At 32.6% G+C, this 19,828-nt stretch overlaps 9 protein-coding genes across 12 annotated transcripts in view; 6 read left to right on the forward strand and 3 right to left on the reverse strand.

Moving 5' to 3' along the window:
* LOC108977552 (ubiquitin carboxyl-terminal hydrolase 46) overlaps nucleotides 1-3,162 on the reverse strand; it is a 101,939-nt gene extending 98,777 nt beyond the window's left edge. The window contains exon 1 of one of the 2 annotated variants that reach the window (XM_018947275.1): nucleotides 2,574-3,141. The gene's annotated coding sequence lies outside the window, so the exon portion shown is untranslated. Of the gene's footprint in view, nucleotides 1-2,573 lie in introns of both variants that reach the window. The other variant, XM_018947279.1, reaches the window with a different exon arrangement.
* A 385-nt stretch (nucleotides 3,163-3,547) lies between these two features.
* Nucleotides 3,548-4,998, forward strand: LOC108977547 (O-glucosyltransferase rumi-like). Its single transcript, XM_018947264.1, has 2 exons — nucleotides 3,548-3,744; nucleotides 3,804-4,998. The coding sequence occupies exons 1-2, from the start codon at nucleotides 3,609-3,611 to the stop codon at nucleotides 4,892-4,894; spliced, it is 1,227 nt and encodes a 408-aa protein (XP_018802809.1). The 5' UTR covers nucleotides 3,548-3,608; the 3' UTR covers nucleotides 4,895-4,998.
* Nucleotides 4,999-5,065: 67 nt separating this feature from the next.
* LOC108977539 (mitochondrial GTPase 1) lies at nucleotides 5,066-6,138 on the forward strand. Its single transcript, XM_018947257.1, has one exon. The coding sequence runs from the start codon at nucleotides 5,129-5,131 to the stop codon at nucleotides 6,059-6,061; it is 933 nt and encodes a 310-aa protein (XP_018802802.1). The 5' UTR covers nucleotides 5,066-5,128; the 3' UTR covers nucleotides 6,062-6,138.
* LOC108977540 (chromobox protein homolog 3) lies at nucleotides 6,130-7,146 on the reverse strand. The gene is made up of 2 exons (XM_018947258.1): nucleotides 6,840-7,146; nucleotides 6,130-6,787 (listed from the first exon to the last, which is right to left on the reverse strand). The coding sequence occupies exons 1-2, from the start codon at nucleotides 6,947-6,949 to the stop codon at nucleotides 6,193-6,195; spliced, it is 705 nt and encodes a 234-aa protein (XP_018802803.1). The 5' UTR covers nucleotides 6,950-7,146; the 3' UTR covers nucleotides 6,130-6,192.
* Nucleotides 7,147-7,535: 389 nt separating this feature from the next.
* Nucleotides 7,536-10,240, forward strand: LOC108977572 (PC4 and SFRS1-interacting protein). Its single transcript, XM_018947303.1, has 2 exons — nucleotides 7,536-8,353; nucleotides 8,972-10,240. Exons 1-2 carry the CDS (start codon nucleotides 7,735-7,737, stop codon nucleotides 9,988-9,990), a joined length of 1,638 nt encoding a protein of 545 aa, XP_018802848.1. The 5' UTR covers nucleotides 7,536-7,734; the 3' UTR covers nucleotides 9,991-10,240.
* LOC108977573 (DNA repair protein RAD51 homolog 1) lies at nucleotides 10,227-13,818 on the reverse strand. Of its 2 annotated transcripts, XM_018947305.1 has the most exons (6): nucleotides 13,790-13,818; nucleotides 11,919-12,175; nucleotides 11,396-11,860; nucleotides 11,246-11,337; nucleotides 11,059-11,188; nucleotides 10,227-11,004 (listed from the first exon to the last, which is right to left on the reverse strand). In XM_018947305.1, the coding sequence occupies exons 2-6, from the start codon at nucleotides 12,021-12,023 to the stop codon at nucleotides 10,756-10,758; spliced, it is 1,041 nt and encodes a 346-aa protein (XP_018802850.1). In that variant the 5' UTR covers nucleotides 12,024-12,175; nucleotides 13,790-13,818; the 3' UTR covers nucleotides 10,227-10,755. The 2 variants fall into 2 exon arrangements, with proteins under 2 accessions (XP_018802850.1, XP_018802849.1); XM_018947304.1 differs by lacking the exon at nucleotides 13,790-13,818 and having other exon boundaries at nucleotides 11,919-12,219.
* LOC108977576 lies at nucleotides 12,401-12,897 on the forward strand. The gene is made up of 2 exons (XM_018947307.1): nucleotides 12,401-12,549; nucleotides 12,609-12,897. Exons 1-2 carry the CDS (start codon nucleotides 12,518-12,520, stop codon nucleotides 12,877-12,879), a joined length of 303 nt encoding a protein of 100 aa, XP_018802852.1. The 5' UTR covers nucleotides 12,401-12,517; the 3' UTR covers nucleotides 12,880-12,897.
* On the forward strand, nucleotides 12,890-13,573 carry LOC108977574 (mitochondrial intermembrane space import and assembly protein 40-A). The gene has a single exon (XM_018947306.1). The coding sequence runs from the start codon at nucleotides 12,913-12,915 to the stop codon at nucleotides 13,345-13,347; it is 435 nt and encodes a 144-aa protein (XP_018802851.1). The 5' UTR covers nucleotides 12,890-12,912; the 3' UTR covers nucleotides 13,348-13,573.
* A 519-nt stretch (nucleotides 13,819-14,337) lies between the features above and the next one.
* LOC108977559 (protein similar) overlaps nucleotides 14,338-19,828 on the forward strand; it is a 165,868-nt gene continuing 160,377 nt past the window's right edge. The window contains exons 1-2 of one of the 2 annotated variants that reach the window (XM_018947287.1): nucleotides 14,338-14,856; nucleotides 15,035-15,326. In XM_018947287.1, coding sequence (XP_018802832.1) covers nucleotides 15,211-15,326 — 116 coding nt within the window. In that variant the 5' untranslated portion in view covers nucleotides 14,338-14,856; nucleotides 15,035-15,210. Of the gene's footprint in view, nucleotides 15,327-19,828 lie in introns of both variants that reach the window. The other variant, XM_018947286.1, reaches the window with a different exon arrangement.

The following is a 19,828-nucleotide window of genomic DNA, read 5'->3' on the forward strand; positions in this document are numbered from 1 at the left end:
TGCATTTATAGGCACATCACGCACTAGGCAATGTCGGTTTAATCAATGCAAACACATAAAAGGAGAATAGAGAAAAGGTATCATAATACATACATATGTATGTATCTACATATACATATATATAGCTATATTACTCCTACAACTTAAGCATAAGTTTCGTGTTGCATACTTAATTTCAACATAAAAATGGAAGAGGGTGCAAATTCGGGGTTTCGCTACATGAATAGAAAATCGTTACCCACATTGACAATGGTTGCACATCCTTCCAACTTTTCTAAAACCTTTGCAAGCAGGATTAATAGTCGACCCTTAAAAAGAATTCACCACAGTGTTATAAAAATTTAGAAGCAACAAAATGAACTCTCAGAATATACGCAAAACGTGGGGTGGAGCATGCGCCTTGTCGAGGAAACTAAGAAATGAGGAAACAATCCAAAATACATTTAAACATATGTATATACATACATACATACATACATGTGTAATAAATGCATATTTACGAGTATAAAAATTACCAAATAAGGGTCGAGCTCCTTGCTGGTCAGACAAATTTGCAATAAACTTGAGTGGGATTGAAATTATTGCTTCGATACTATAATATGTATGTACATACCGAAAACATATGCACATATGTATTTTTATTATTACCACAGCGGAAGAGTAGTAGGCATAGCGCATTAACAGCTTTATGCACAAAGAATGCGTGCAAACAGGAAAGTAATTAGGGTAGTAAAGTTTATTGAATGCGATGTTGAGTCATGAAATGTTAGGCAGTGCATAGGATATAGGCATAAGGAAATCCCAAAAGATTTTTCCGCAACCAAGTAAATATGTGCACTTGAACACGCACACACACATACATATGTACATATACATACACATGTATTTTTTTAAATTATTTGAATTAAAAACCATATGCAGAACTCACAGACAGCTTGTCTATAATAACACTGCCCTCAGATGCTCCTACCAAACATTCGTTCAGACATAAACTATAACATTTTGTTTCAGTGCTTTGCGTTGTGTTTTATTTATAGCCGGCACTCTAACAAAAAGCATCAAAACAAATACGAAAATGTCGCTGAACTAATAAAATGGAATTGCTACACCACCCACCCGTCAATCGTTGCTCCGGCCAATTGGAACAACAAATGACATCAACACAACCGGAATACATGTGCTGTTTTGGCAGTAAGAAATTATACAAAATGTTTAAAGAGGCGCAAAGCTGTAATGATGTTATAATATATTTATTGCAGTTTTGTTGCAGTCATTTGGGAGCAATATTTATCCAATATATTTCACTACAAAAACGTTTTGAAATACATAAACCTGATTAATGGTTTTTAAAGCTTGTTTCAAAGGAATGAAAAATTGTAGAATTATTTATGACATTCGTTGTGCAGACACAAATCCATATGCAATAGAGCCATTTCAGAAATTTTTGTTTTGAAAATACTGTGAACAAATTAATTGACGAAATGTCGTATTTATCGTAAACTTTAGGATAGTTGTTATTTAATTATAAAGATGTACTGTTCTTATAAATATCTAAAGATATATTCATACATATACATATATTTATATATAAATGCCAAGTATTTTCATATTATATAAGAAAATTTACCAACCTACATACATACTACAGAAAAACGCAATGAACTATAACGTTCAAATTAACAGCAGTTGGTATGACAAAAACTGGTTTCAGGTTTGACTCATTTTCGAATCATTGAAAGAAATTTATTTAAGCAACCAAACATTTAAAAGTTCACACCAAATAAATATGAACAAAGCTTAAATCTATATATAAACGCATATATACCTGCATGTACATAAGTATAAGAGTGTGAATGCGTGCTTAATTTGGCAAAATTATAAAATTTTGCATTTACAAAATAAACAATTGCTATCAGTTCTTAACTCCATTTATATATATTTTTACAGTCTATGACTGACCAGTCACCTGAAGCCCGAGCGCACAATGAGTAGTTAACCAAAACAGTAAATTTAATTAAAAAGTGCTGGATGACAGCAACGTACAGGAGTGCAAAACTCATTTCCATACGAGTATTAACAACAAAAGCTTTTAATATTCATATGGCTTTCTGATGATTGGTCACACACAGTTGGTGTCTGTCGCAATTTTTTCGCGAAGATAAATGAAGAATTTAAAGAGGAATAAAAAGCGCGGCAGAGAGAGTCAGCAAAGTGAAATTTCATACCATCGCTTCGATAGTCATTCGTACATATGTATATATGTACGTATTATAGCAAAAATAATTGCGAGGAACACATAAATATTTTATATTGGAAATAATAGCATTAAGGCATGTAATGCAAAAACTTTAATTGGTTTAGTAGGAAAACGTAAGTCCAATCAGGCGACTTGTTCAGGTCGTTGGCAATTCCGGCATTATTTGTGCAAAATCAATTTGTTGTTAATCTAACTGTTTCTAACTTCCCACGACCAATTACGTGTTTTCCATTTCTGGAGAAGATAATGCTTAACAAATTTTGCGCTTACTTAGCTTTGTAAATTATAAATAATTGCATAAATATGACACACATACCTTATTTGATTTGAAATACAAAATGATTTCTCAACAAACTTAAATTGCCGTCGTTAACTTTGAGAAGGTCGGTCAGATCGTACGCCCTTGGGAGGGAGCTTGCAGGTGTTCCACAAAAAACTGCACCACCATTGATGTTGAGCTGGGAAGTTACTATAGTGAACACCCACCCGACTGTTGATGACTTTTGAATCGGTTAAATTTACTGTTAATACGCAAATTTATTATTTTTCTTCGCTCACTTTTAAATATTATATATTATAATTTACTATTTAATGGGCAAATATGTATTTCTTCATTCCTTTCTTTTCTCTTTACTACTTTTTAGCTTTTTTAACTTTTTCAGTCACGTAAATTATACAGAATGGCTCACTTCACTCCGATTTATTTCGACAGTTATTGACCTTTCTTTGATATTTTATATAATCGTAATTTCGAAAGAATTATTTTTTACATTTTTATAAAATATTTTTGTCAATATCGCTTTTTTATCTTGAACACGGACTTATTTTGACGGCATCGTCAATTTTTTCGTTTATGATGGCTCGATTTCGTTTCTGAAGTAGCGAAAAACAAAATTGCTGACGACAGTCAAACAATGCAGGGTCGCATTAAAAATGCTCACGTGTTGTGTATGTTCAATTAAACAATTATTAATTGTAAACAAATATATTAATAAAGTGAGTATAAAGTAATTATTCATAAGCAAACGAGAAAATAAGAATTAACATTTAACCTTTTAGATCCATAATGAAATTCTAATTTTTTTATATACACTTGTTTAATTTTGTTTTTAGTGAAATAAAAGTTTAATGAAAATTAGATAACGTGTCCTTATTTTATTAATAAGCATATTTTTCTTTATAAATTATTGGAGTGATGATAAAAGGGATTGCGGTGCATATGTCATTGGATTTTGTTTTGATTCCATTAAAGAAAATCGAACAAACCTTCGCTCAAAGTAGTTGGCAAATGTTTATGTTTGCCGGTTTATAATTTTCGATAAAGTAAACAAAACACATTTCGTTAGAAATAATGGATGTATTGTTTTTTTATTTGGTTTTAATAATCAGGAATTGTTTTGCTATTTCAACAGTTGGAGACGCTAAAATTGACAATGTTTGTGACATAGAAAACATAGAAAATTGTTCACATTTGGATATTGAAAACAGTAATGAACCCATGTTAAAAACTTTATCATTTATTAACCACCTGTTTTTATTTTTGTAGGCAATATCATAGCAAATGAAGTAAGGAGATCAATCGAATCACATGTTCCATGTGCAGATGAGGATGATAATAATTGCAAATGCTATAGCGAAGTTATAAGAAATGATTTAAAACCATATCAAAACGGTATCACTCAGCAAATGCTGAACAATACAGCAAAATATGGGACTCGATATAAAATTTTGAACCACCAGCTATTTCGCGATAAAGAATGCATGTTTCCTGCACGCTGCAGTGGTATTGAACATTTCCTAATAAATCTTTTACCCCAATTACCAGACATGGATATGGTAGTAAATACTCGAGACTGGCCACAGGTTCTCACTGGTCTTGGCAGCAGAATTGGTCCAATATTCTCATTCTCTAAAACCAGTGACTACTTAGATATTATGTATCCAGCGTGGACATTTTGGGCTGGTGGTCCTGCAATTTCTTTGCATCCAACCGGTATTGGTCGCTGGGATTTGTTACGCGACAGCATATCCAAAGCTGCTATTAAATACCCATGGTCTGAAAAGCTTCCACTGGCCTTTTTTCGTGGATCACGAACTTCCGATGAACGCGATACTTTGGTTCTACTGTCACGTCGTAAGCCCGACTTAGTCGATGCTAAATATACCAAAAACCAAGCCTGGAAGTCTCCGAAAGATACTCTTAACGCAGAGCCTGCGAAAGAAGTTTTATTAGAAGATCATTGTCGATATAAATATCTGTTCAATTTTAGAGGTGTGGCTGCCAGTTTTCGTTTCAAACATTTATTTCTTTGCAACTCACTAGTATTTCACGTTGGCGAGGAATGGAAGGAATTCTTTTATTTCGCACTTAAGCCGTGGGTGCATTATGTGCCTCTAAAAAGTTATCCAAGCGAAAAAGAAATTGAGAATATTTTGAATTTTTTCCTTAAACATGATGACTTGGCTCATGAAATTTCTGAACGTGGTTCACAGTTTATTTTAAAGCATCTACGCATGCAGGACATCGAATGTTATTGGAAGAATCTCTTACTATCATATCAAAAGTTAATCACTTTTAAGGTTGAAAGTGAAACTGAATTTATACAAATTAGTCCTCTACAGAGGCAAGAACTATGAATAAAATATATTTTAAATACAAAAGAATTATATCAAAGTAAGAAAATGATATTACTCTTGAGAAACCGTTAAATTAAATACAAATTATTTCTTTACAAACTGAATGATTTCTTTGAGGTTATTATCACCGACAAACGTCAAAGTCATATGTTCTTTACATAAATATTTATTTATTGCTTCGAAATTTTCATGTACTCTCTGTAATATTGTGTTTTTATTTAATTTTAAGTAAAAATGTCTTTTCGAGAGGCATATAAACTGGTAACCAAGCAATCCATTCGCTGGTTTCCTGGACACATGGGGAAAGGATTAAAGCAAATGCAGCAAAAATTAAGATCTGTGGATTGTATAGTAGAAGTACATGATGCGCGTATTCCCTTTACAGGGCGAAACCCAGAATTCCAACACACAATATCTGGTGGAGCAAAACCACATATACTTGTTTTAAATAAAAAGGATCTTACGGACATACGCGAACAACGAAAAATTGTGAAAGAGCTTCAAGAACGTGAAGGCATACAGCATGTTTTATTCACAAATAGCAAGAACCAACAATGCAACGGTATCAAACGTATGTTACCTTTAGCGCATTCATTAATATCCAACTCGGATCGCTACAATAGGACGGGGTTAAAGGAAGCGAGTATCATGATAATTGGAGTACCCAATGTTGGTAAGAGCTCACTTTTGAATGTGTTAAGGAATAAGAATTTACGAAAGAAAAGTGCAACACAAGTTGGAAATATAGCTGGAGTTACTCGTTCGGTTATGGAACGTATTAAAATTTGTGAAGATCCTTTAATATATATGATTGATACACCCGGAATTCTCGAACCGCGCATAGCCGATGATGAAATGGGTATGAAATTAGCATTAGTGGGCTGCTTACCAGATCATTTAGTTGGTGAAGAACTGATAGCGGATTACTTATTATATTGGATGAATAAAAATAGCCGGTTCGAATATGTTAAAGAAGTGGGATTGGAAAGCGCTACGGATAACATTGCAGAAGTTCTAGTGTCCTATGCCAAAGGTTTGGGCGCCGAAAGAAAATATAAAAATCTCGATGGACAAATAGTTAATATACCGGACGTTTTGGTTGCTGCACGTAAATTTATCAAAATTTTTCGAAGTGGCGTCTTCGGAGGTATTAATTTAGATAGATGATATCTTTTCGGAAACATTTATATGCATATATTTATAAATTTGTAAAAATATCAGTAAAATTACATATACCAAAATTATTTTTAATATTTTTTGCTTAAAAAATATATTATTACGTAATTATTGTTATATATTCATAGTGCTGAACTATCTAAAATTGGTACGTCAATTGCTATGTTTCCAACTCCAGGCACTGGAATAGAATAGGATACAGCGCCACTATCAACGTTTTCGGAGCTTTCATTAGCGTTCGGTTGGTTTAAATCACCTGTCATTAAATTATCGGCTCCATCAGCAGCAGCATTTTCGACAGTAGCAGTTGTTGCATCAGGATTACCTGAAGGTGTATGTTGTTCATTCATATTCATCACACGTAATTCGTCTGGAACACCCAATAGACGCTCGTTTATAACACGTTGGAATGGCGAGCGCCTCTCAAAAAAATCAATAACGAACTCTGGGTTCTTCTGCCTTACTTCCTCCCCAGCAACCAAGTCGAGCTCATCGCAAAACTGCCATTTAATTAGGTAAGATACGTCACCGGTTTCATCAGTTGCCCCAACAATTTGTTCCATTGCTAAACCACGTTCGTAGCCTCGCGGTTTTAGAATTTCCTCGACCTTCGGTTTCTTTTCACCACGTTTCTTTGACTTAGCTCTGGACTCTTCAAACTTTTGTATTAAAGCTGGACAATCACAATTCTCTTCAGGTTCCCAAGTATTTTCCGCACTGTAAACAAAATAGTTCGTTTATATTGTTGAAATGAACATTACAAATATACCTAGGGTATCCACGCCATTTAATATAATATTCAACTTTCCCTTCTGGCGTAATTCGTTTGTCGACAATCTTTTCGACAACAAAGCCAGTTTCCTTAACTGTTCGTACCATTGTTTTATTAAAAAAATTTTAAGTTAATTTATGACAAAACTCCCACGAAATTGTATAGCGACACAAGAAAATATCAAAACTCAGGGTTGCATTAAAATTTATAATGCATATGAATTTCAAATGATGTAGGAAATCTGGGAAAGTTTTTTAGTGAAATCGTAAATCCAGAGAGCTCAAAGGCTGTACAGATATCATAATAAAACGGAAATAAAACAATATTGCCATAAATTAATTTTGTAATAACGCGAGTGTGCTTATTTAATTTATATATTACACTATTTAAGTAACTGGTACCATAAAATTTGGTTACTCAAACAATATCGCGCAAACTGTGGTGAAAATGTTGCTGTAAATTGAGCTCTTACACCCTTTTTAAAAGTGAGGCAAAGCAGTGCTGCATTATGCAGTAATAAGTAGTCTATTTAATGACTTTTAAGAATTAAACGAAGACATGTTTTCTTTACATTAATAAATATAGTTTAATAAATAATAACCTTTAATAATAAAATATAAACAAAATTTATTTATAATATTATAGAAATTATAATTTCATAATAATACATTTAATATACGTTCCCATTCAACTTCGAATCTGCGGGTGGCAGAAAACTTAACACAAAGCCCGCAGTTTTCTGTGGTGAATTTGGCTGCCGAAATTACAACAACCACAATAGAAAGTGTACTACTGTGCCTAAACATATTAAACAAAAGCGTGGAATTGGCTTCAGAAATACCTATATTTTTGTTTAGAGAATTTACAATTTATTAAAATAAAAGCAAACGTAATGGGCAAGGAAAAGAAGCAATTTAATATCGGAGATTTAGTTTTCGCTAAGGTGAAGGGATACCCGGCATGGCCTGCGAAGATAACTAAGTATAACAATAAAAAGTACAGCGTGTACTTTTATGGAACTGGCGAGACAGCAAACATTAAAGTGGAAGATCTCTTTCAGTATGCGGAGAGTAAGGAAAAATTTGCTACCGATAAAAATCTTAAACGATCAAATTTTCGCGAGGCTATTGAACAGATAGAGGCAGCCTTGAATGGGGAAGACTCGGCACCAATCGATTTACCGGAGGCTGCACTTGCGGCGGATGAATTGTTGGATGATGGAATTGACGGATTTGCGGATGTTACTGCTGATGATTCGCAAATACAAGAAAATGCGGTTCAGGAAATAATTGAAAAGGATGCTGACTCTAGTGCAGCAAATATCGATGAATCGTTGCCAAATAAACCAAAAGAAGAAAAGCAAGTTCCAGTCGTAACGTCTACTACTGATAGCGCTGAATTGGTTAGTCGTAGTGGACGCAAAATCAAAACGAAACGGTACATTGATGAAGTCCATGAGGGTCCCAATTTATCCCATTCGCCACCAGCAAAGAAAAAAGTACCAGCAGAAGGTAAGTACAACTGAACCTGAGGAAGTTAGCGGGCACTTTTGTTTGTTGAAACAAAATGGAATTGGAACGTGTTGTTTTTGATTTCACATAAATTTGGCGGACATACATATGATTAATCGCTGGCAATGTTTAACTTCACGACATGCTTTGTTATTTTTTTTACTTATGGAAGTGCTAAAATTCCATATATCACCTAAAGGGTAATTTTTATAATAAACCCGATATACATATATTATTAGCATCGAATTTATGCAAATTGAAGTCAAAAAACCAATTTTTACTTCACTTCAAACGGCCAGAATGAAAATCGTTTCTCAAAACAAATGCCTCCAATCATACCACAAGTCGGTTCACCGTAACCAACCGTTTTCTTATCTAACCAAGGACTGAACTAAGCAGCTTTGCTCCAAATTACTTCAGGAATGTTTTCTGACGCTGTAAAAATAACAACAATCAATCTATCCTGAACTAAATGTAATATTATAATTGTGCAGTTAAAAATTAAATAATTTTCTCAAATAATTGTATGCAATGCTATGATAATAACAAAACTTCCTCCGATATAGTCCAGTTAAATTCTTATGATATTTTGATTAAATGATATTTTTTTCTTCCCAGGTGTTGGCGCAGATACAAAAAAATCTGCAAAGAAATCGAGCAGTTCCTCTAAACCAACGGCTACCATAACGCCAACCGTAAAGAATTCGGCGAGTAACAAAAGTGAAGTCTACAACAATCTTTTATTAGCTTTCGTACCACCAGCTAAATGTGTCGGTATCAAATTAGATTATGGAAAACCAGAAACATTTGCAACGCCAGCAGAACGCATTAAATGGGAAGAGAAGTCTAGAAAGGAAGCTGGTGACCTAAAAGAAAAATTGGAAATTGGTCAAATAAAACTAGATGCGGTAAAAGATCGTGTTATTGTAAATCCTCCAAGATCAAAAATACACCAAGATGCTGCAAATAGATTCACCAACCAAATGATAGAGCAAGAGGATGCGCTCTTCGTTGAAAGAGATTTTATACAAATGTCGCAGCAATTGCGTGAGAGTTTGGGCCTTAAGAGTGCCGACGTAAATCGATGTGTCGAGTTACTTAAGCAGTATAAAGATTTCGAATTAACACAGTTAATGCTATTACGTAATCCAGATTGTGTGGATATAATAAGACGTTTACGTCGCTACGTGGGAAATTTAAAAGAATGGTCTATGGGTGCTGAAGAAGAAACTGAATTTAGGACTAAAGCAGAAATTATACGCAATGAAGCAATTGTTATTTACAATTACTTCAAAAAAATATTTAAAATTTCTTCTGATCAACAATTTTGGGAGCCTTTCTGTGATCAAGTTAAAACTTACAAGGAGTGCACAAAACATATTAACGAGCAAAATCGTATTACAATGAGTGAGAAAACGTATATGAGTATTCTGGCCACTTTTAAAAAAGATGGAAAACATGCTCAAGACAAAGAATCGGAGTCGAAGAGTGATGATAAGAAGGAAAACATAAACCAAGACAACCAAGCGGATGCTAATGAGAAAACAAACACTAGCAACACGGAAACTGACAGAGCAGAGATGGACGAGTCCATCATAAATACAGAAAGTAATATCCTAGAAGCTGTAGAGTCTTAAATATTCCTTGTTCAAAAAATAAATATTCGAAGAAACCAGATTCCATTCATTGTCGATCTGGTAATGTAACTGTTGGAGCGCTATTAATAAAAATCTTTAATCCGTATTTTACATACATACATACCTACTTTTAAATGTATATGAGAAAAAAAAACATTCTGTAGTATATTTACTTTGTTTTTTTTTTTTGTTTTTTGTTTAATTCCGAATCGAATAATGTATCGAAAACAATAAATCTACTGATATATAACATTGGCTTATAAAATGTATATTGTTGTTTGAAACACACATTTAACATTAACAAAATATGTCAACCATCCTACTAATGAAACCAGCGGGATTGGTTTCAGTTTGCTTCAACACATATTTCATATCACCTAATCGTTTTATAATGTGTACATCAATAAGTTGCCAAACCTTATGAAGTATTTGTATTTACATTTCTTATGTCAAAGTTTCGGTTATTTGATTTAATTGAAGCGAGTTTATAGAGAATGAATTGAAGAACATCACATAAATTCGATATATATGAAATAGTAATTAGAGATTTTCTATATAAAGATATACAAGCAACGCATACACATAATAAAGCTATCAATATCCATAAAACATTTTCTTAAATCTACTTTTATTGCGTAATTGCTTCCAATTACGCAACACAAAGTTAAAAGTAAGTATTCATTATTTAATTATTTTAATTATAATTATTTGTTGAAAATTAAGCATATTTGATTAAAAAAATATTAATAAATAATAGCATATAAGTTACTCTTTTGCATCTCCGATTCCGTCAGGCAAAATAGCAAATGTCGCTTCACTTTCGGGTAAGCAGGGCGAGTCGTATATTTTGCAAATACGGGTTTCACCTCGGCCTTTACGCAGATATAACCTAGTGGTCGAAGCATGGGCGATTATATTTCCACCAATAGGTTTTTTAGTGTCCGCAGCGTACATTGCTGGACCGGTATCAACTTGAGCTACCACTTGATTGGTTATAATTACAGCTACACCAAACTAAAAACAAAAAATGGTTGATCTCTATGACAAAAGTATATTGAAGATATCTACCTCATCAGCTAAACGTAACAATAGACGTAAAAAACGTGCCAAATGCATTTGACGCGCTGATAATTCACCACGTCCTGTGTAATCAGTACGGTACAAAGCAGTTGCGCTATCAACGACCAGCAATGCATATCTAATAATGGATAATTTAATAAACATTTTTGTTAAATATATATATGTTTTATATCACCTTGATTCCACCATCATTGCTGCAGCTTGTGTAAGCAATTGTGTCTGGTGATCTGTGTTGTAGGCTCGAGCACAGGCAACGTTATCAAGAACCTTGAATATATATAACTTGTGTTTTAATGTTTTAGTAGTTACTAGTATTTTTATTTACCTCCTCCTTAACAAGATTAAACCGTTCCGCTATGGCAGCTAAACGTTCCGGTCGAAATGTACCCTCTGTATCGATATAGAGGCATTTCCCTTCACCACCACTCCGACTTATTGGTAACTGGCAGGTTACAGCCAATGTATGACATAATTGTGTCTTGCCACAACGGAATTCTCCAAACATTTCGGTTATGGACCCTGTTTCGATGCCTCCTCCAAGCAATTTATCGAGCTCTTTCGAGCCTGTTGTGAGCATAACAATTTCGGAACGTTTTTGATAAATAGATGTAGCAGTGGTGAAACCCATCGGTACAAGCTTAACTGCCTCTGTAAGGATCTTATCAGCTTTTGTTTCAGAGAATCCGCGTATTTGCAGTAAAAGCTTTTTAGGTGAAAAAGCTATTGATTCCACTGTATGAAATCCCGCCTCTTGTAGTCGTTTGATGTCATTGCTTGTTATTCCATTAACCTGTAAACGAATGTATTGTATAAAATAAATCATTTAAACTTTTGTTTTTTCAACACACTTCCAACTTGGTAATTGAGACAGGACCAAACTCCTCGTCTAACTCCACAGAACAGTTAGCTAGGGCAGTTGTGCCCACGGTTTCTTGCTCTTCCATATACGACATATTTTTACTATATATTTTGCGCTTTTAACACTTTTTCTGTTTATAATTATTTCCTATTTTTTAAATGCTGCATTTACACCCCGTGGAGATAATAATAAACAAATTGAAAATTGCGCTTGCACTCTCTAGTGCTGCCAAACTCATTTCATGATCTTAAACATTTTTAAAAAGTACATATGACAATTCTGAGGAATTACATTTGGCTGCTTAAAAAATATTCAAATTTTCATAATTGACCTAAATTGTATACTATAAACATATATATTTATATATAAATTAATATTTTCATATTGGTTAGGACAATTTGTGCAATATAATTCAAAATGGGGGCCACACTTTGCATACACTGAACACACCGAAGTTGACATTTGGATAACCTATAAAATTACATAAAAACAAAAAGCCGACATGTTCTAATATTCTCTGTTGCAACAATCTTGTAAATCTTGAAATATTAATAAAATCTGTTAATACATATAAAAATCGTAGATATTATGACAAATTATTTTCACTTGGATGTGGAATTGTGAGTACTATTGCTACTAAAGCAAATAACCATTCATAATTATATGCAACGTATGATAGGAAGCTACGGGACGAAGACAAAGCTGTTGTTACTCCTGCTTACTTTCTTGGGAGCATAGAGGAATCATTGCAAAGTTTTTTTGGTGAAATTGGAGGACAGACCGACTTGCAACTAATAAAATTTGATAAGAACCAAAAGCGTGCAATTCTGAGAGTTCATGAAGAATTTGTGACACGCACACGTTCAGCTATTACACTAATTGGACATTTTCAAGACATTCCTTGCCACTTCATAATAAGAAATACGTCTAAGGAGCAGTTAGACTTTTAAATTTTTCTAATTCACGTTTAAAAGTAATATAAAATGTCGTACTGCAAGGTATTTGGCAAAGATGTAGTTATGTTTGTTACCAAAGAAGATCATGCAACACCTAGCACTGTTGAGTTGCCACCACCAGAGCCACCACAAGGCCTTATAACCAGTGATGGAGAAATTAATTGGAGTTGCCCCTGTCTAGGAGGCATGGCTACCGGTCCATGCGGTGTTGAATTTCGTGATGCATTTTCTTGCTTCCATTATAGCAAGGCAGACCCGAAAGGTTCCGATTGTTTCGAAGCTTTTAGAGCTATGCAAGATTGCTTTGTACAATATCCCACAGTATACAATAAGTCTTCCGGCAACGATGAAGATGAAGAGGAGGGTGGATTAAATATGTTAAATTTGGAAGAAGCTGAAAAAGAGGCATCAACCGAGGTTCCTAGTGTGGAGGCTACGGCCGTTAACAAGAAAGAAAATTGAACTATGGGTGGATGGGGGAAAAAAGTGTACGTTTAAAGTCGAAGAAATTTTTCTTCAACTATGAAATTCGCCAGACAAATATGAATTAATATAATTTTGTTATGATTACATTTTCACATACAATTTTTAAATGTTCACGGTTATCTTGAAATAGATTTTTAGTAATAGTTCTCTATATAATTAAACATCTGAAATATAGAAATGTATATTATTCCAAAAATTTAAATATATATTTTATTTCTAAAAAAATACATTAATTTTGATTAAAAAGAAATTATATATTGGGAGTGAAGTGATTTAAAAATATAAATTAAATCAAGCGAAAAAATCACCAAAGTGTTAATGCTTAAATAATTTTTAGAACTTTTGGACAAAAAAAAATTTATATTCATATTGTGAAAATATATATATACAGTATATTTTTTGTATATAGTATTCATACTAATGTCTTTATTACAGCACGCCGCATTCAAACACTATGATAATTTCATCTTATTCAGTCAACTTATTAAATTAAAAAGAGATAGCACGAAAATATTTTGATAATACAGCACTGCCCTTGACTACAGGGTTGCTTTGAATACAATTATTTCTTTACTCTTCTATTTTGACCTCAATATTTTTTCTTTCATTTCCTAGCATTCTATCAGTGTTACCAGGTAAAGAATTGTTAAATGTAATCAAATTGCCTTTATTTCTAAAAAGTTGTTATATTTGCTTATTTCGTCAAAGCTAAATGATTATTAATTTTTATTAAATATTTTATGTACATACTATATATTTATTTAACGTATATCATAGGATGCAGTTGAAATATGATGGAAAATGTTTAACTTTTAAGAATCGTAAGAATAAGAATACTCCAAATTAAATTGATGCAACCCTGATTTTTTCAGTTTATTTATTTTTATAGCTTTGATTCGCCTCTGTTAATTACGTCGTCGTCGTGCACGTTCGTTCAGTTACTTATTTCGTCAAGTTTTTATTCCTTTTTGATATTAAGTTCACCATTGTGTAAAGAAATAAATCTAAAATAGTGAGATGAAAATTAATTGTGTTAATGTTAATGGGCAGAAAAATGCCTGAAGACAATAGATTGTGTAATCTGCAAAAAGAAGATAGTATCTCAAAAAAGTTTTGGGTTCAAAAGTGTAAAGTGCAATTTTGCGATAGATTGAGAAAAACACGAAACAAGTGTGGAAAATTTCACATTTGAAACTCAGCAGTAACTCATAAAAAACTTGGCGAGTTTTATATACGAGAATATTCTCCGTGCCCTTAAGCACCCTTGTCAAAATTCCACAATCTTTCCTTCCTCTTGGCATTGTGGAGTGTGCGGCTATTAGATCTAGATTCATAGTGCGAAGGAAAAAAGGCGAAAGAAGTAAATAGAAAGTTTAATTGCCAACAGCCACCAGTGTCGTGAGTGTGGAATTACTTTCCTCTATCTGTCCTATTTTGCTCCAAAGTTGGTGGCCATTGAAACCAAACGATCAACAAATCGATTGGGTAATTGTCCATAGTGAGCTCTAAGTAAAGGAAGAATAGTTAAAAGTATAATTGTGTTTTGAGCTAATAGCAATGTGTAATTGAAGTGTTACGGAGAGTTTAGTAATATTTCAGTGCCAAAGCAAATACCACCAAATTTTTATTTCTTTTCAAAAATAATTGTGTCATAATAATTAAGGATATAAGCAAGTTTAAGTGATACATTGAGATAATTGGCGGGCAGCAAAAAATTAAATTCAGCTGCCGTCATTACTATCGAATAAATACAGATAAGATATAGTTCAACACAAAAAAAGGAATTAAAAAGTCGAAGTCAAATAAAAAAAAAAGTAAATTTAAATAAAAAACAACAAAATGGTTGCAATCAGTTCTGGCGTCAATGCGTCAAATATAAAGAAAGCAGCTGCTGCCGAGTCCACAGCCTCCACAGTGATGCTAACCGCCAGTGGTAAACCAAAAGAAAAAAGAAGGTATGTACATACATATATACACTTGATAGTAGTATTATCATACGATTCTGTAAGTCAACATTAGTAACTTAATAATATGTTATTTATTCAAAGATTTATGTTAAATTATTGATATTTAAACAACTAAGTATTGTTTTTGTTACAACCTTAATCCCATACGACGAATATTTATGTTTATGCCTTACTTATACATATGTTTTCAGTTTTATTGTGAACGATAGGATCGGTATAAATATTTGTATTTCGAAGTAGATTAAAATATTAACTTTAGTTGACAAATCTGCTCACTTGATGTGTTAATAATGCGCCACTAAGTGTTTTAGGAGTTGTTGAAAATGTCAATAAATTAAAAAGAAAGAAATATTTTACCTATTACGATTATAAACATATGTATGTATATCTTATCTCCCCTTTGCTTTCACGATAACTTAGGGATAAACATTTCGCTAATAGTTAGTAATTTTAATTCGTAAGTTTTAATCGCTGATAAATATGGGCGTATCAAGTTTCTGAATTATTTTTGTAATTTTTTATATTAAATCATAATTGATGATATGACCTACTCATACCATTATAATTCGACTGACTATTGTTGTACGACAATGTGATAATTATATAATATATTTAAATATTTTGCATTTATTCATGGATGGAACATATTTTCTCTCTTTGCTTTCAATTATATTTCACTCTCGTTCAATTGCTTCATTACGCAATTTCTTCAATCACCTTGAACTGATTCAAACTGTACCTATATTAATTTTTTTTTTTTCAAAATGCATACCTTTTGCAAAATAGTTTTGGTTCATATATTCCAAGTCATCATGATTAAAAGCAATACAACGAACGTAAGATAAGAATATGATAAATTTTGAAATGATGTTAACACAACTAAGAATATAATTTGATAAAAATTCGAAATGCTGTTAACAAGTTTGTTTTCATATTAAAGTAATTAAAAAATCCAAAAGCACTTGTATTTTGTGCTCTAAAAATTGAAAGTACAAAGCTCTCCGAAGTAGGAAACTATGACAGGAAGGCATTGTTTTTTTTTATTTTTTATTAGTTTGGCATTAAAACAATTCCTCAATGAACCAATAAAACGTACAAGTTGCAAGAAATAGCAAACCAAATACACAAATTTGTGCATGCAATCAACATAATTTATGGATAGGTATCTGTGTATATATTTATAATTGCAAACTTTAATTTTTTCTTTTGTACCTTTCGGTATATCAACCTTGAATTCATCAAGTTGAATGCTAACTCCACGAGGTCGGTTAAATGTAAATTGAAATTTAAAATTGTATACAGCAAATAAAAACAAAAGCAAATAATTACTAAGAATTTTTAACTATTTAGAAATAAAAGTAAAAATATAAAGATTAGTAGGCATAAAATTATGTTTGGTCCAAAATTTTTTTTTTTTAATTTTGACAAAATTTTTTTGTTTTATAATTTTATATGCATTCGAAGCTATGCATATAATATAAGCACATACATATATAATATTATTTGTTCCTATTTAATGGAAATTGTGTAAACAAATGTATTGGTTGGTATATTGTATAGTATTACTCACGTGTTATAAACGATAAAACGAACGATGGATAACAAAGTCAAGAGGTGAATGTTAAAGTGTGTGCAATATTTTGCTGTTTTTTTTTACGCGCGATCTAAAAACAATAACAAATATTGCAATACCTTACATGTTGTCTCTGCGATCGTGTTGGATATACATATGTATGTAGATTTGGTACTTTTTCGATTACTTAAAAATTATGAATTGATGTTTTTGCAGCAGCATACCTTGGCAATTTGTTTGTAGTTAAAAGTTTTGCGGAATTCTTTTAGGAGACAGCACTCGAGTAGACGCAAATCCGTGTAATTTCTGGTTTTAAAGATCCGTCGTTTTAACGAATCATCAGCAAAAATATCGAAATAATATAATATGAAAATCAATAATATAAAAATTTTACGTGTCCCATATACGTATGTACATATGTATGTACGTATACTGCAACACATAAATTTTTGTTTTGACAACGGCCTTGAGTTCACGAGTTCAATTGCTTTTCACCTTGCATAACCGTTTGCGTTAAAGTGCATACTCACTCTGATTGTCATAGTCAGCTGATTCTTTACTTGCCCAATACCAACTTTTTCAATTTTTACAATTATAAACCACTATAAGCCCCTCAAGCATAAAATAATATGAGAAAAATATATATGTACATATGTATGTACTAATTTAATTTGATGAATCTTAGTATATTTAATTAATTTATTTTTATTTCATTTCTAGTTGAAATTGTAGTTTCACTTTTTTCAAAATGTCATTTATGTATGTATGTATATATACATATATCTATAAAATCACATTCAAATTAAATGTCTCAAAATTGAACGAAAACCAATTTAAATAATTTTCTGGGTTTATTTTTAGCTAAAATCTCGTAATTTTACGCATTTTTGTGGCTACAACAACACGTTTGTTCTAATTTGTTTTGGACTTCATTCGCATATTTCATGTTTGTTTGTAAATACGTAGTAGGCATATATTGTGTTTACATACATATGTATGTGCGTATGCGTGTGTTTGTGTGTTATGGCTTTATCAATTCGCCCGTTTTCTTATCTCACAACTTTTGGGGTTTTAAAAGTTTATATGATTTTTGTGCTCCTCCACGCCTTTGTGGTATTAATGAAGCATTCGGATGCATTTAAAATGTGGATATTTTTTTTTTTTTTGTTTTTCTTGTTGTGCCGCGCTCCAATTTCAGAAGCTGCCGATTGTAACGAAGCCGATTTCAGTGCAGGCCTACGTGACTTTCCACTGGATCAACCGACGTAGCTTGCATGAAAATTTATACATGTAGTAGAAAAACAACCGGCTTTTGATTGGAAAAATTAAACGTTTAAAAATGCAAAACACTGACACAACCACACACGCGCATGCAGCCAATTGTGCACCCAGCGTCAACCGCACGCGGGACATGCATCCGTTTTGTTTGGGGCTCCATACAAACACACTTTGCACTACACATTCTCATATGTACATATGTATGCGCGTGTGCATGGGGATAGCATGTCGTATACATACATACATACATATATGTTGGGTGCATTAAATGTTATTATTTTCATACATTGCATTTATACCAGCTTAACGCCCTGGTTGCAACCTGTTGTGTGACGTTATTTACTTTTCTTTACGCATCACAATCTGTTAGGGTTATGAGTTTTGTGTTTGGAATTTGAAAAATTGTCTACTTAGAATATTTTTACCTATGAGCGGATATTGGATAGAGGTAAACGCAATGTTGATTCGAATTTTTAAGCAATATCACTACTTCTCAGTTTTCCCATTAGCATGTAGCGATGCCATCTTCTAGAGTAACAGATGGGATCTTAATATTAAGCTCATTGATGGAAAATAAGCGATTTTTGAGCACAAAAAACGACCATTTGCCTCGTTTGTATTATAAAAGTTAATAATTCATTTAATTTAAAATTTTTAAACTATTTTTTATATTTGTAAATGGAATTTAATATTTGTGACTGACGGCCAAGAGAGCTGTATGCGATTGTAGAGATCATTATGGTTTAATTTTTAATATGTTCTGAAACGTAAATTCGATGTCAATGATAATATCAATGATTTTAATCTTCTTTTTGGTGGAGAAAAAACTTCTTAAAGCCGTTGCCATATACTTGATCTATTTGAATTTACCTTGTTTTGTTCGTCGTCTGCAATGTGTGGTGGTTTGATTCCAACTACGCCATTACCTGAGAGGAAGTCGGTGAAATTTTTTGTGGCTGAACTGTGAATGGCGGTCAGTGGTTAAGGATTTTTTCTACGGAGAGGTGTTCATTATGCCTATTAACTGGGATCATACGGGCCTAACTGATGTTAGATCGGAGGCATCAAGCGGCATCCCGTTATAGTGCAGTTTCATAAAATGTTTTGCCTCTATCTACTTTTATTTTATTCTGATTTTTTAAGTCATTAATATACATAAACCGTATAATTGATCCTATACATATTTTTAAATTTTAAATTACAATTTTAATCATGATCCACTTATCATTTAGAAGAAGTGATATTTTTTTCGAAAATCTTATTGTAGACACGAATTTTTTCATTAAATTCTGTCGTTGTGACCTCATTAAGAAATGATTTTGAGTTTTCTTGTTTGGGTATTGTTATCTTAGTCATCTAAACCTGGGTCCAACAAATAAACTTTTTCAACGGAGTTGTACAATTAGAAAAATAAAATAGTCTTTAGTGGACATGAAGAGGTTAGTTAGTGTTAGCGGTTAAACCTTTTTTTTTATGGAAATGGAAATATTTTATAAAAATAAGTTTTTTAATTAAGACAATGAACTTCTTCTTCTTCTTGATTGGCGTAGTCACCGCTTACGCGATTATAGCCGAGTTAACAACAGCGCGCCAGTCGTTTCTTCTTTTCCCTACGTGGCGCCAATTAGATATTCCAAGT

Source organism: Bactrocera latifrons, unplaced genomic scaffold (assembly GCF_001853355.1).
Source record: "Bactrocera latifrons isolate USDA-ARS-PBARC rearing strain unplaced genomic scaffold, ASM185335v1 scaffold_91, whole genome shotgun sequence".
Lineage (NCBI taxonomy): Eukaryota > Metazoa > Arthropoda > Insecta > Diptera > Tephritidae > Bactrocera > Bactrocera latifrons.

Coding starts and splice junctions, on each gene's coding strand:
- LOC108977547 (XM_018947264.1), top strand. CDS start 3,609: ATGGATGTATTGTTTTTTTATTTGGTTTTAATAATCAGGAATTGTTTT. Junction 3,745..3,803: donor ACATTTGGATATTGAAAACA/GTAATGAACCCA, acceptor TTATTTTTGTAG/GCAATATCATAGCAAATGAA.
- LOC108977540 (XM_018947258.1), bottom strand. CDS start 6,949: ATGGTACGAACAGTTAAGGAAACTGGCTTTGTTGTCGAAAAGATTGTC. Junction 6,788..6,839: donor AAATGGCGTGGATACCCTAG/GTATATTTGTAA, acceptor TTTTGTTTACAG/TGCGGAAAATACTTGGGAAC.
- LOC108977572 (XM_018947303.1), top strand. CDS start 7,735: ATGGGCAAGGAAAAGAAGCAATTTAATATCGGAGATTTAGTTTTCGCT. Junction 8,354..8,971: donor GAAAAAAGTACCAGCAGAAG/GTAAGTACAACT, acceptor TTTTCTTCCCAG/GTGTTGGCGCAGATACAAAA.
- LOC108977576 (XM_018947307.1), top strand. CDS start 12,518: ATGACAAATTATTTTCACTTGGATGTGGAATT. Junction 12,550..12,608: donor TTTCACTTGGATGTGGAATT/GTGAGTACTATT, acceptor AACGTATGATAG/GAAGCTACGGGACGAAGACA.
- LOC108977574 (XM_018947306.1), top strand. CDS start 12,913: ATGTCGTACTGCAAGGTATTTGGCAAAGATGTAGTTATGTTTGTTACC.
- LOC108977573 (XM_018947305.1), bottom strand. CDS start 12,023: ATGTCGTATATGGAAGAGCAAGAAACCGTGGGCACAACTGCCCTAGCT. Junction 11,189..11,245: donor GCAATGATGGTGGAATCAAG/GTGATATAAAAC, acceptor ATCCATTATTAG/ATATGCATTGCTGGTCGTTG. Junction 11,005..11,058: donor TGTTACGTTTAGCTGATGAG/GTAGATATCTTC, acceptor TTTTGTTTTTAG/TTTGGTGTAGCTGTAATTAT.
- LOC108977539 (XM_018947257.1), top strand. CDS start 5,129: ATGTCTTTTCGAGAGGCATATAAACTGGTAACCAAGCAATCCATTCGC.